The 13,270-nt window shown below is 41.8% G+C and overlaps 1 protein-coding gene across 1 annotated transcript; it reads left to right on the top strand.

The window, feature by feature from the left end:
• Positions 1–5,275: 5,275 nt before the first annotated feature.
• Positions 5,276–12,985, top strand: LOC127315548 (protein PALE CRESS, chloroplastic). The gene is made up of 7 exons (XM_051346029.2): positions 5,276–5,487; positions 5,563–5,645; positions 9,965–10,159; positions 10,841–10,927; positions 11,573–11,623; positions 11,766–11,945; positions 12,488–12,985. Exons 1-7 carry the CDS (start codon positions 5,358–5,360, stop codon positions 12,719–12,721), a joined length of 960 nt encoding a protein of 319 aa, XP_051201989.1. The 5' UTR covers positions 5,276–5,357; the 3' UTR covers positions 12,722–12,985.
• The last annotated feature ends 285 nt before the right edge of the window (positions 12,986–13,270 follow it).

The following is a 13,270-nucleotide window of genomic DNA, read 5'->3' as shown; positions in this document are numbered from 1 at the left end:
GATTGCCACAAGAGCAGTTAACTGGTACCTGATCCGTCAGATGAACCAGTCCCATTTACCATTATCCCTGAACAACATAAATAGCAACGGCATGGAGTCGATAAAAAGAGGGATTGCGCCCAGAAATATGGTTAAGTTCGTTATTGAGTAGTACAACTTGAGTTTATGCCCAGGTGCAAGCACCTGCCCATAGACTCGGGGGCTACTCTTATCAAGAGCATTATTCACCCTCTCAATAAGATACAAGAAAGAGGAAAAATTGTGGAGTCGACTAAAAGCAAGTTGAGCCTACACCCAAGTGCAAACACTTGGCTGTAGCGTCGGGGGCTACTTCCATCGGGAGCGCTGGTCGCGCACCCGATAGAAAAATAATTTCGACAACATCTACGACAATCAAGCTTTGTAGACTCAACTCGATTCTACGATTCGAGTAGAGCCTACTCCCATCGGGAGCCCATGGATTTCATCAAGTCCCCCAGAAATATAGTTAAGTTCTTCATCGAGTAGTACAACTTGAGTCTATGCCCAAGTGCAAGCACTTGCCCATAGACTCGGGGGCTACTCCCATCGGGAGCGCTGTCGCGCACTCGATAGAAAAATAATTTCGAGAATCGTCGACATCATCTACGCTACACATGATCTACGACATGGACCTCGCCTTTGGAGATGATTATGCTTGGAGTCTCTACGCAAGTCTTCAACTTCCCTAGACACTCGGGGGCTACTGACATGGGTATACCCTTCGGGTACCCATTATTGGTATACCTGGATCGGCTCGGCCCAATATGGAGAAGGCCCAACAAGGCAACCCGAAGAAGTAGTCGACTAGGACTCTTGTAAAACCCTAGGCTGGTTGCATATATAAAGCTAGCCAGGGCACCCGAAATAGAGAGGCCAACAAATAGACATCATAGCTCCGCCTACGGCGGCACCCTGTAAACATACTTGTGATCATATAGTAGATTGCTAGCAGCACGTAGGGATCCTCCACCAAGGGGACCCGAAGCTAGGTACGTCGTGTGCCTAATCTCGCTCCCGGAATCTCCATCGCCGCTCTCTCCCGAAACCCAAGTCTACTATACGTAGGCATTGACGAGGTGATCCCTCGTCAAGGGACGCATCCCAATTGCCTATCTCCTCCCGTATACGTCTTGATGGGGTGAACTTTGTACAACTTCATAGATATACCGCTGTATATGTATTTTTTGTTTGTTTGCAGAATAATCTAATATGAAGTTTAAATTTAAAGTGGAAGGCAGTGTGACTACAGTGATTATGTTCTTTGCAAATAAAAGTAGATGTACCCTTGCATCGAAAGTTAAATAAGAACATGAAGTTTACCCTCTCCAGCTTGTCTTCCTCTCCTACCCTCCTCTTCCGGCCTTTAAGATCCATCCAAAATCATTGCAATGACTCTCATCTTATGTAGTATAAAATATCGTGTAGTCTAGTACTGCACCTTATGTTTCCGTTGCCACAAAATTTTGTCTGTCTGTGGTTATTACTAGATATGTTTTCCCTTTCACGAATCCCGCGGGTGCGAATATCAACCGAGTTTGACCACTCTTCTTTAAAAGTATGCCGGCTAGGGCTAGTCCTTGTTGGTCTCTTTTCTTCCTTAGGAATCGGATGCGTTGGGAACATGATAATAATTGGGGCATAGGCATCTTCAAGTTAGAAGATAACATTATCAACAGAAAAATCCAGAGGATGTTGTATACCGTTGAGGCTTTGTTGTATTGCAGATAGTTTTATGAATTTGGCTTTCCTGGTTCCGTCAACTTAACTCTGTACAACTCGGGTTAGAAGGTCTCGTAGCATGGGAGGGTGAAGCCAGAGCTTTCGTGTAGGTTGCTCTAGAGTTTGATCATCATTCATCAGGCATCTTGAAGCCAGAACAATAACACGTAATTTTATAGTACACAATATTCTAGCATAGCAAAAGAAAACACCTTGTCACCCATAAACTCGAGCAGCATCCGATTAACCGTGTTGTGTCTTAATATCTTATACTTTCTCTGTCTTAAACTAACTATTTTGAGACGGAAAAAGTATATATATTTTAAATTTATGTAAGATTTGTTAAAATTTGGATATATCTAATTACTATTTAGTGTGGAGATACATTTAAATTTAGATAAATCTTAGACACCTTTCATGGAATCGAGGAAATACTATTTTCTTAAAAAATAAGCTGATTTATGTAGAAAATCACTAACGGCCAGTCGATTGGAGTTACACAACATACCACCTGCTGCAAACACCATTGCCTTCTTTGTCGGCTCGGGCTGCGGCCTCTTGGATGTTGCAGAGAGAGCACTCGCCAGTGCTCCTTTGATTCATTAGAAAAGGAGGAGGAAAAACGTTGGACCCTAATTTTTTTTTAATTGATGACTGTTGATACGTTTGATCGAGGATTGGAGCATATGATTTATGTCGGTTTAAAGGAAAAGTGCTAGCATGCTTACCATCTGCTGTTCTGCTTAGACCTCTTTGTAGAACTCTTACGTGTGAAGACCAGGCGTGTGACTTCACCGGCATTAGTGGAACGGATGGAAGAATGGCCTAGCGCACATTTGAGATTTAGTGGCACATTCCATGTTGGATACTTTCTTATGCATGTACACCACGCTTTCACCCTCCAAGGTGATCATACATTTGTGTGGACCTTCTGAATTTGTTCATCAAGCTTACAAAGCAAATAATAAATATTGTAGTCACTCATGGCCTCGTCATCAAAAAGTATGACACATCGTGGTATTTTGCCCATGTGCTAAAGACCCAGGCACATTTGAAAAATTGGTCATCAGACGAGCAATACCGCGATGAACATAGATATATTCTTTGTCAGCTTACTTCATCCACAAAATCCCCACTAAGCCCGACCATGCTCACATTAGCGAATCTCGTGACTTCTCCGTTATAAATTAGACCGAACTGGCAACATGCGTTGCACATATTTAACTACTATGTATTTGTACTCCTATGTGGAGGGCCAGAAGGTTTTCATGACTCATATGGAGTTCAAGACTGCTAAGTAATGGTGGTGACGGGTCTTGGATGCGATGAATTCTTTGGTGGTGCTTGCATTGGATGACTTGCAGCAGCTGCACCGGCTAGTGGGGGAGGCAACATTGGATGCCTTTTTTGGTGGTGCTCTTAGAGTACCGAGTCTTTATTTTTAGGGTGAAAACTCACAGTCTGACCTTTATCCGTCGTACCCGAATGGTATTGTTGAAGAAATTGCTTTTGGAACTTCTTGGAGGCGTGGCTTTTGGAGAACCTCTTTTGTAGTTCGGATGTTGTCTTTAGTGGTGGTTGTGTGCTGTTGCTGCGAGTAGTTGATCACCATGTTGCAGGAGCTTTTTTCAATTATTATTTGTTGGTTATGTGCATCCTTAATGTCTTACATTTTTCTGATGAAGAGTTTGGATCTTCATGATATTAATATATTTATTTATCAAAAAATGTGGATGATAAGATCCAGATTAAGAGGTTCCACCTCCCACAGGTAAGTAGTCCATATATCGCACCCATCACTCATCTCTTCTTGATTTTCTTCTCAAATACCTGCTTAGATCTAGAGGTGCTCCAATTTTGCTAAGTACATTGAAGATTTTGTTTGCGACAAAGGCCACTGATATATTGATAATCATCTATAGTACTACAAAGAATCCAACAAGCAATAAAAATTACAAATAGGTCTTTAGACAACCTAGCGATGAATACAAACACTAGCGTGTGCCAAAGGCGCGCCACCGCCATCACCCCTCCATCATCGGAGCCAGGCAGAGCTTATCGTATTACAACTTTTTGTAGCACACAAACGGGAAGTTGTGGTGCTAAGTCCCCAAAGGACCATCGCACCAGAACAACAACCTTTGCCAAAGATAATACTCGTAGATCAGACCTGAAACCACACAACCGAACCTGAAAAAACGGATTGGATCCCAGAAGATCCGCGCGATACACAACTCTACGTTCCCTCCACCAGTGCTTGACGCACCAAGACGATGACGATATTATTTTGACTTCAGGATGTAGCCACCGCCTCATCATCTCGAAGAAGACACTAAAAATAACCTAAATAAAAACAAAAACCCTCATGTTGATGAGTGGCCGTGTTCTAGCATGCCTCCAAGGCCCTAAAGTCGCCGGAGGCAGAGCGAACCAGCTACGTTGCCGGCGAGGAGAACGGAACCCTAAATAGATTTCTAGGGGCGCATCCCAATTGCCTCTCTCCTCCCTATTATGGGGCGAATTTACTACTTCTTAGATATAGCACTATGTATTTATTTTTGTTTGTTTGCTGAAAAGTCTAATACGAGGTTTAAAATTTAAAGTGGAAGGCAGTGTGGATTACCTTGATTGTGTCCTTTGTAAATAAAAGTAGATGTACCGTTGTATCGAAAGTTAGGTAAGAACATAAAGATTAGCCTCCACCTTGTCTTCCTCTCCTACCCTCATGCCCCTGCCTTTAAGATCCATTCGAAGTCATTGCAATGACTCTCGTCTTATGTAGTACAATATAAAATACCATGTAGCCTAGTAGTGCACCTTATGTTTCGTTGGCACAAAAGTTTGTTGTCTTTTGTCATTACTAGATATATATGTTTTGGCCTTTTAGGAATCCCCGGGTGTGAATATCAACCAAGTTTCTCGTCTCTTCTATAAAAGTATGCCGGCCAGGGCTAGTCCTGGCTGGTCTCTTTTCTTCCTTAGGAATTGGATGCATTGGAAATATGATGATAGCTCGAAGATACTCACCTTGAAGTTAGAAGATAATGTTATCAACAGAAAAACCAAGAGGATGTTGTGTACCGTCGAGAGTTAGTTGCATTACACTTGGTTCTAGCAATTTGACTTTCTTGGTGCTGTCTACTTGAGTCTGCACAACTCCGGTTAAAAGGTCCTGTAGTGCAATGGATGGTGAACTCAGAGCTTTTATGTAGGCTGCTGTAGAATTTGGTCATCATTCATCAGGCATAGCGGAGATAACAAGCTGTAGCTCATGAAGCTCGAGCAGCATATGCAGAACGTAATTTGTACTGAAAATATTCTAGCAGAGCAAAAGAAAACATGTTGTTGGCCATAAGCTCGAGCAAAAGAAAACACAATTTATATTTTCTCTGTCCTAAATTAACTATTCTCGGACGGAAAATGTACCATATAGGAGTATTTCTTTGAAAACAAGCTAATTTGTGTAAAAAAAACACACTAACAGCCAGTGGACCAGAGTTACACAAAAGACGAGCATTGCTGCTGCAAACACCACTGCCTTCTTTGTCGGCTCGGGTTCATCCGGAAAAAGCCCCCCAAAACCCCCACCGCACGCTCACGACTGACTCCCCCACGCGATGGCCGGCGCGGCGCCCGCTCTCCCGACCTTCCTCCGGCCGCGGCCGCCCCCGCCTCTCCACCGCCGGTCCCCTCCTCCGTCCCGCCTGCACCCTGTCAAGCCCGCCGTGCCCCTCTCCCCCATCTCAGGTACGAGTACACGAATAAACCCGGCCTGCCTCTTTGACGAGCCTCGCCTTAGCTTTCTGCGACTTCCCGCTGCAGCCGTGGAGAAGACGAAGGGCGCCGCTGCTGCGGAGGCCGTCGAGGTCGAGCTGGAGGGGATGCCGTCGGAGTTCTACGATGAGGTATGTTGCGTGTTGGTTGCGTGGGTAGTTCTCAGAGGCATTTCGTCGTGCAGGTTCCGTGCAAGCATAAGCTGCTGCTACCACCACACTACACTGATGAAACCTGTATGTAATGAACTGGGAAATGTTGCACGAAGAACATAATTCTGTCTATAAACTCTGCCCCTTTGGTGGGTCAATAGGATTTGGTTGTTTTATATGTATAGCTGTATTGACCTTTTGCGTGCGCCACCATTGCAAATTTTTTTTTTTTTGCGGGTAGCCACTATTGCAATTTGTTACTGAAAGTTTTTTCACGGCAATACGGCTTGATTGGATGCACTGTAATTAGCCAATCTTGTCTTTAGTCCAGTTTGCAAAGAGGTCACAGACTAGCTGAAGCAGCACAAGGTTGTGGAGGAACAGCTCCACCGTGTTGCTACAATGTGGACAGCACAAATGTTGAAGGAACCGCTTCAACGTGGTGCGCTAGATATCGCTCTAGGGGCGTAAGCTAGATATCGCTCTAGGGGCGGGGGCTGTCAAGAGTTCAATCCAAACTCTCAACACAAGATCTAATCCAAGATCTTAAAAGAAGAACACAAAGTTCTCTTTATCGATAGGTAGATGGTACATATTCTGATTACATAGGTAGAGGTTGGACCTCTATTTATAGGCTGCATGAGCCTTCACTACTTAGCTATACAACCAGGGGAGAATGATGAGGGACAGTATATAAAAATAAAACATAAGTAATATCCAGTACTAGCTTCTACACACTTCCACTATATTCTAGGTAATATGGTCCTCTAGTTATGTGTGTTGTAGTGGTTTTCAGAGTATTCTAGTATAAGTTGTAACTAGGATATTTGTAGTTCTTAATATCCTAGTTACAACTTATACTAGAATACTCTGAAAACCACTACAACACACATAACTAGAGGACCATATTACCTAGAATATAGTGGAAGTGTGACTACATAAGTTAGGGAAAGAACTACAAATATCCTAGTTACAACTTATACTAGAATACTCTGAAAACCACTACAACATACATAACTAGAGGACCATATTACCTAGAATATAGTGGAAGTGTGTAGAAGCTAGTACTGGATATTACTTATGTTTTATTTTTATATACTGTCCCTCATCATTCTCCCCTGGTTGTTTAGAACTCGTCCTCGAGTTATCTTTATAGAGTGCTTGTTCTGGATGATAAAGAGCCAAGTCTGCCACGTTGAATGTGTTGGATATTCCCATCTCAGCTGGAAGATCTATCATGTAGGCATTATCATTTATCTTCCTTAGAACAGAGAAGGGTCCGTATTTCCACCATCTAAGTTTCTCTTTGATGTCTAATGGCGGTCCTTCTTTCCGGAGGTATACCATCACCTTATCACCAACCTGGAATGATTTTAGCCTCCGTTCGCGGTCACTTTTCTCATTCTCCTTGGAGCTATTACGATTTGATTGATTTGGTAGAATGATGATCTTCCACTTGTTCCAAGTGAAAGAGTAAGAATTTTCCTTCCCTTTGTGTGTTGTATTCACATCATATTGCCAAGGTCTCCCAAGAAGAACATGGATGGCATCCATATCAACAACATCACATAACACATTTGCGTGATAGTGCTTGCCCAAAGAGAGTGGCAAGTTGCATTGTTTGGTGACCCTCAAATTCACTCCTTTCTTGATCCACCCAATAGTGTAGGGGTTTGGATGATCATGTGTCTCAAGCTTTAAATGGTTCACCAAATTCTGAGAGATAAGATTTTCACAGCTACAACTATCAATCACTAATTTGCATACCTTGCCATTCACCGTGCATTTGCTCTCAAATATTTTCTTTTGTTGTGTGTTGTCGGGCTGCGGTGTTGAGCACAAGGGCCGCTGAATCACGCATACCACCTCTTCTCCCTCTTCTTCACAAATATCTTGTCCTTCTACATCTTCAGATTCATATCCTTCGCCACCTTTGCCATCATGGATTGTTGTGTTGACAAATTTCCTCAACGGGCAATTGCTAGATACATGTCCTTCTTCACCACATTTATAACATTTTATCACAGGCTTCGCCCTACTCTTACCTCCGGCTTGCTTTGGGACAGTTTCTTTTGCATCGGGTTGAGTGGTCACTTCTTCCATTCCGTGGGAGTGACTCCGAGATGAGTCTTCCATATGAGAATATGGAGCCTTACTTGCCTTTCTTGCCTTTACCAATCTCTCTGCCTTTAATGCTAGAGCTTGTGCTTGATCAAGGGACCAAATTTGCTGCATCATCAAACGATCCTGGATAGCATCATTGAGACCATTGATGTACCTTGCAACTTGTTGATCTTCAGTTTCACCAAGGTGGCACCTCACTTGTAGCCTTAGGAACTCCTCTGTGTATTCTGAAACGGTCCTATTTCCTTGAGCACAATTCTAAAACTGAATAAATAGGATCTGATCGTAATCTGCAGCCAAAAATCTCCCTTTCAAAAGATTCTTCATCTGCCACCAAGATCTCACACGAGGTTCTCCTCTTAGCCTGCGATCTTCTTGAAGGCGATGCCACCATGCACCAGCTCCTCCTTTTAGCTTGTATGCAACCAAAGAAACTCTACGATCTTCCGGAATATCCATAACCTTAAAGAAAGTCTCCACCTCATACAATCAATCAAGGCACCCCTCAATATCAACATTTCCATTAAAAGTGGGGATCTCAGCTCTCACCTTGTATGTATCCCTCGCATATGTAGAGCTTTGTACTCTCGGATATGTATGGAGATCAGGTTCTTCAAGGCCCTCGTCATATTCGTCACCTTTGGAAGCTTCAGCATACATTGGCCTCCTTGAAGTACGCTGAACAACACGTGAATGAGGTGTTTTTGCTTCAATACGACCTCCCATTCTTCGACGCCTATCATCTGCCTCCTTTGATGATTCTTCATTGGCAACAGGAGGAACACCCTTTCTTAGCATCTCAACTAGCTGATCAAATCTGCGGTTAAGGTCTTCACGGAGAGCTTGAATTTGTTGATCTACAACATCCACTCTTTTCCCCAATTCCTCCATTGCTTGGTGCAACTCTCAATGAGGATACCAACAGCTGGATCGGATCAGCAAGGCTCTGATACCACCTGAAGCAGCACAAGGTTGTGGAGGAACAGCTCCACCGTGTTGCTACAATGTGGACATCACAAATGTTGAAGGAACCGCTTCAACATGCTGCGCTAGATATCGCTCTAGGGGCGTAAGCTAGATATCGCTCTAGGGGCGGGGGCTGTCAAGAGTTCAATCCAAACTCTCAACACAAGATCTAATCCAAGATCTTAAAAGAAGAACACAAAGTTCTCTTTATCGATAGGTAGATGGTACATAGTCTGATTACATAGGTAGAGGTTGGACCTCTATTTATAGGCTGCATGAGCCTTCACTACTTAGCTATACTTACAACTAGAGTGTTCTAGAGAACACTACATAAGTTAGGGAAAGAACTACAAATATCCTAGTTACAACTTATACTAGAATACTCTGGAAACCACTACAACACACATAACTAGAGGACCATATTACCTAGAATATAGTGGAAGTGTGTAGAAGCTAGTACTGGATATTACTTATGTTTTATTTTTATATACTGTCCCTCATCACTAGCACATCTAGGTGTTTGTGGGAGTCTGGGCAGGGGTTCTATCTGTTGCGGACTGCTAGTTCTAATAAGACCTATGATCTCTGGCTGTTTCGCTCCAGTAACTAGAAGGCAAACCGGCATCAATTGGCGCACTAAAGAAGTACAGATTTATTGTGCATTGTTCTTCCATTTCATATCCTAATCATACTTTTGGTGCTATTTTCTGGCTTGTATATATTCTTTCATTTCATGCCTCCTAGCACATTGCTCTGTGCTCACTCCATGCTGAGCTGGCATAAATTTAACATGCTATTTGAGTCGGTGCCACTCAATTCCACTCACCCAGTCCTTGAAGAATAAGAATCCATTCACCCCAAAAGTGACGAGTTAAATTCATACTACCCTTAATCTGTTTAGTTGCAAAATTGTCGTGAGCATCTAACTGATCTGTTCTGAGCATGATTTATACTTTTCAGTTAATTCAGTTGCTTTACATATGCTTGGAATGATGTTCGGAAGCATCTTTCTTTGAGCTCCGTATGATGCATATATTCTCTTTATCCATCATCATCATCATTAATCCTGGTTCATCTTCCGTACTTATTTGATTTTTCTGGTCGGAAATTATATTTATGCGAGTTGACCTGTGGCATCAGTGGTTTTTCCTAACTTCAGCAACAAATATTTATCCAATAACCATAACCACCTGTGCTTCCACATGCAGGAGTGGCAAGCCAATCAGCGAGAGAGGACTAAGGAATGGCATGCATATCGTCAGAAAGAGGAAGCTGAGGAGGAAACTAAATCAAATGAATACCGAGAGATTGGGATGCGTATGAAAGCATACCCACAGGAAGAAGTCTGCAAAGCTAGGGTTTTAGTTTCAAGTTTCATCAGAGCCGGTGAAGATGTTGAAAAGGTAACTGAATGCATACTTAAAAATTTGATTTGGGGGAAAGCATATTACTACGCCATGTTCCTCTCCCTTCCTCTTTCTGGAACAACAGTGAACTGTGATTTGGGGGAACCACAGAAGAGACATGAACAGGATATGGACAAGTGTGACACAACAGTAGTAATGATTTGTTTTGTGGATTATTAATCAAGTGTTACAGGGTTCACATTACTTTACAACTGGCAAGTCTGGTAGGAAAATGCATATATAAGAGTTTTTTGAATTCAAAAGGATGAAACCCTCACTCTTGAGTCTAGACTTTTTTTTGATTAAGTTCAGTGACCTAGGAAACATTTAGATATTGGAAGTGACCATAACATTGGTACCATAACTGCGTCGTAATCAACCCATTGAAGATTTACTTACTGCTAGTCACATCTGTCTCTGTGAAGCACCAGCATGTGCATCCTGGGGCATGCTCCAGGCTCGATCTACTCACTGCAGTTGACAGGCTCACTGGCAATGGTTGTCACCCAGTCATTGACAGATTTGCTTATACGAAAACTTGAACACAGTAAAAGAATCATGGAAAATAAGCCGAACGTTTGTGTTCCCTAAAATTGAGTATATTTATCGAAGACAAAGTTTCAAAACTCATTTTATGAAATATTTGATTTCATTAGTGCGTTCTACTTTTATTTGCAGGTAATTGAGAAGGCTGCTGAAAGAGGAGAGCTTACCGAACTTGTTCTCATGGTCATTTGGAATCGACTTGATGTTGCTCGGCGTGATGTATGTAAAGCTCAGTTCTGGGTCATTTTAGCTATAGGTCCTACGGATTGTGTTAAATCTATGAACAGTTCAAGTTCTTTATGTTTGCATCTGCTAAATCTTGTTTTGTATATATTGCGTGATATAGGGTCCTGTTATAGTTTGGTACTTGGAACTTCTGTTACCAAAAGTATGGTTGTTTGATGTTTTGCTTGTTCATTACTGCCAAACCTGTTGAAGGTGCATGTGAAAGCATTAATTGAGTAAAAGTTTGGTTTGAGACTGCATAACACTTAAGCATACAAATTCTTTGAAGAATTTGGAGATACAAAAAAAAAAAAAACACCTGCAGGAGCTCTTAGAATCCTAATATCTCATATAAAAATTTCATAACTATTTCTGTGTAACTCAGTTTTTGCTAATTCTGTTCACTTATGTTGGCCGTATATCCATTTGAATTGCTAGAGCATTACCATTGCATTTGAACCAGTGTAAACAATTTCCTTCATTTCATGGTCTTTGTCTTGTGCTGCCCCTGTTGTCCAATGTTAAGCTTTATATTTTTAAATTTGTCTGCTTAGCAGAAATGCATCCGAGAAGTTCCCTTGCCTGTAAATTATAAATTTAGTACATATTTGTAGATTTGACCTTCTATTCTACCTGCAGGATGAGAAGGATGCCATCAGAAGCCTTGATCTCTTGTATAGAAGGGTAGAGGTAAGTGGAATATGAGACTATGCACGCCTTTCTGTATAGCCTTGATGATAAGTTTGCCGCAAGTGTTGATTATTTAACTCATCCTTTTTTTATGTCTAATTAGTTTTTAATGGGCTAATCAGAAAATGAAACCTGAATGCAGACAGAGATTTTAAGAAGCGAAGCAACTCCTGCCATGAGATTACTCGATGAACTTTTGAATATTCATGATGGGTCAGATGATGACAAATGGCTAAAGACATGCAGAAAGCACATGATTGAAGCTTTTCCAAGAGAAGACCCATTCACCATGGTCTTTCCTGCTGGATTCAACATGGAGAAAGTAAGTTAGTTCAATGCAAGTCACCCTTTTCTTGGTGAAACTGGTAGTATGTGTATAGATGATACTTCGGTGTGAGAAATTGACGCAGGAGAATTAGAAAAACAGTTTTTCACTTCCATCGTACCTTGTTTGATACTGCTCCTTGATTTGTTGATATCTCTTCTTAGTCAGTCACTGCTAAAAAATACTGTAATATCTTAAACGTATAAGCCATCACACTAATGGTGCTTACTATAACTTTGCCAAGCTCTTATACATTTAACAAGACATAGATACCTAAAAATGCAATTTCACTTAAAGCAATTTTTACATGAAAAAATACAGAAAATAGTGCAAGGCGGAGACATTTTCAGATCTCTCATTGTAAAGACTACAGAGATAATCACTTCATACTTACAATTTTACATTCTTATCATTCCCTAATTGACTTTGGATTTCTTGCTCAAATTATTTCTCTATACCATCATGGTTCTTAGTTCTTACATGCTACAGAAAAGTTCTGAACATTTAATTTTTGGTACTTATTTACTTGTTTTTGTCAGCATGACGGGCAGATCAAGTTGCCTCCTCAGGGCGATGATGTTCTTCTGAGAGTTGACTTTGTCAGGGAAGTCGATGAGCTGCTAAAAGAAGTTCAAGCTGAACAAGAAAAGAATAAGTTGCAAACTGGATATGACCCAGGATCTGTCGCGACAATGTTGAAACAGCAAGAGAAGATGCGGACTATACGCCAAGTGGAAGCCCTCTTGGAGTTGGCTGCCACCCTGAAGTGGTGAGGACTGAGGAGTTTCATTTTCGTGTGTGTCTAGACTCTAGAAGCCATTGACCCGGGTCCATGGATGATTCCACTGGAGCACCGCGTTTAAGCTGATTCTTTGGTTTCTGCTAGTTGTAGCTTAGAAGTTGTTTATTTAGAGTAGAGAATGCCATTATTCTCCCGCCAGAAATGTACATTTATATGTGTGGAGTGGAGATAAATAGTGATGCACGATCTGCATACTGATTGGGTTTCATGCAATTGGATGCTACTAGTTCAATTATATTTGCACTGTTGGCTGCTGGACTCAACGTGGCAGAGGCAGGAGGACCTTCCAGTGCAGGCAAGCTGGAAACCCTCAAGCTGTTTCACTATGTCGACCAAAAGGAAACGGTTACGTCCCAGTTTGCTAGATTCCGAAGTGATTTTGTATTTTGTAAATCGCATCTTCAAATCGATGACACCTCAGCCCGTAGTGTTTTCCCGTAGGTTTATTTACGTAGGTGTAGCATTGTTGAGGTTTAAATATCCAATATTTGGAGTTACGGTTTTAGAGGTAAACCATTGG

This window comes from Lolium perenne, chromosome 1 (genome assembly GCF_019359855.2).
Source record: "Lolium perenne isolate Kyuss_39 chromosome 1, Kyuss_2.0, whole genome shotgun sequence".
In the NCBI taxonomy this organism is placed as follows: domain Eukaryota; kingdom Viridiplantae; phylum Streptophyta; class Magnoliopsida; order Poales; family Poaceae; genus Lolium; species Lolium perenne.
Note: the sequence above shows the minus strand (reverse complement) of the source record. Positions and strands in the feature narration are given on the sequence as shown.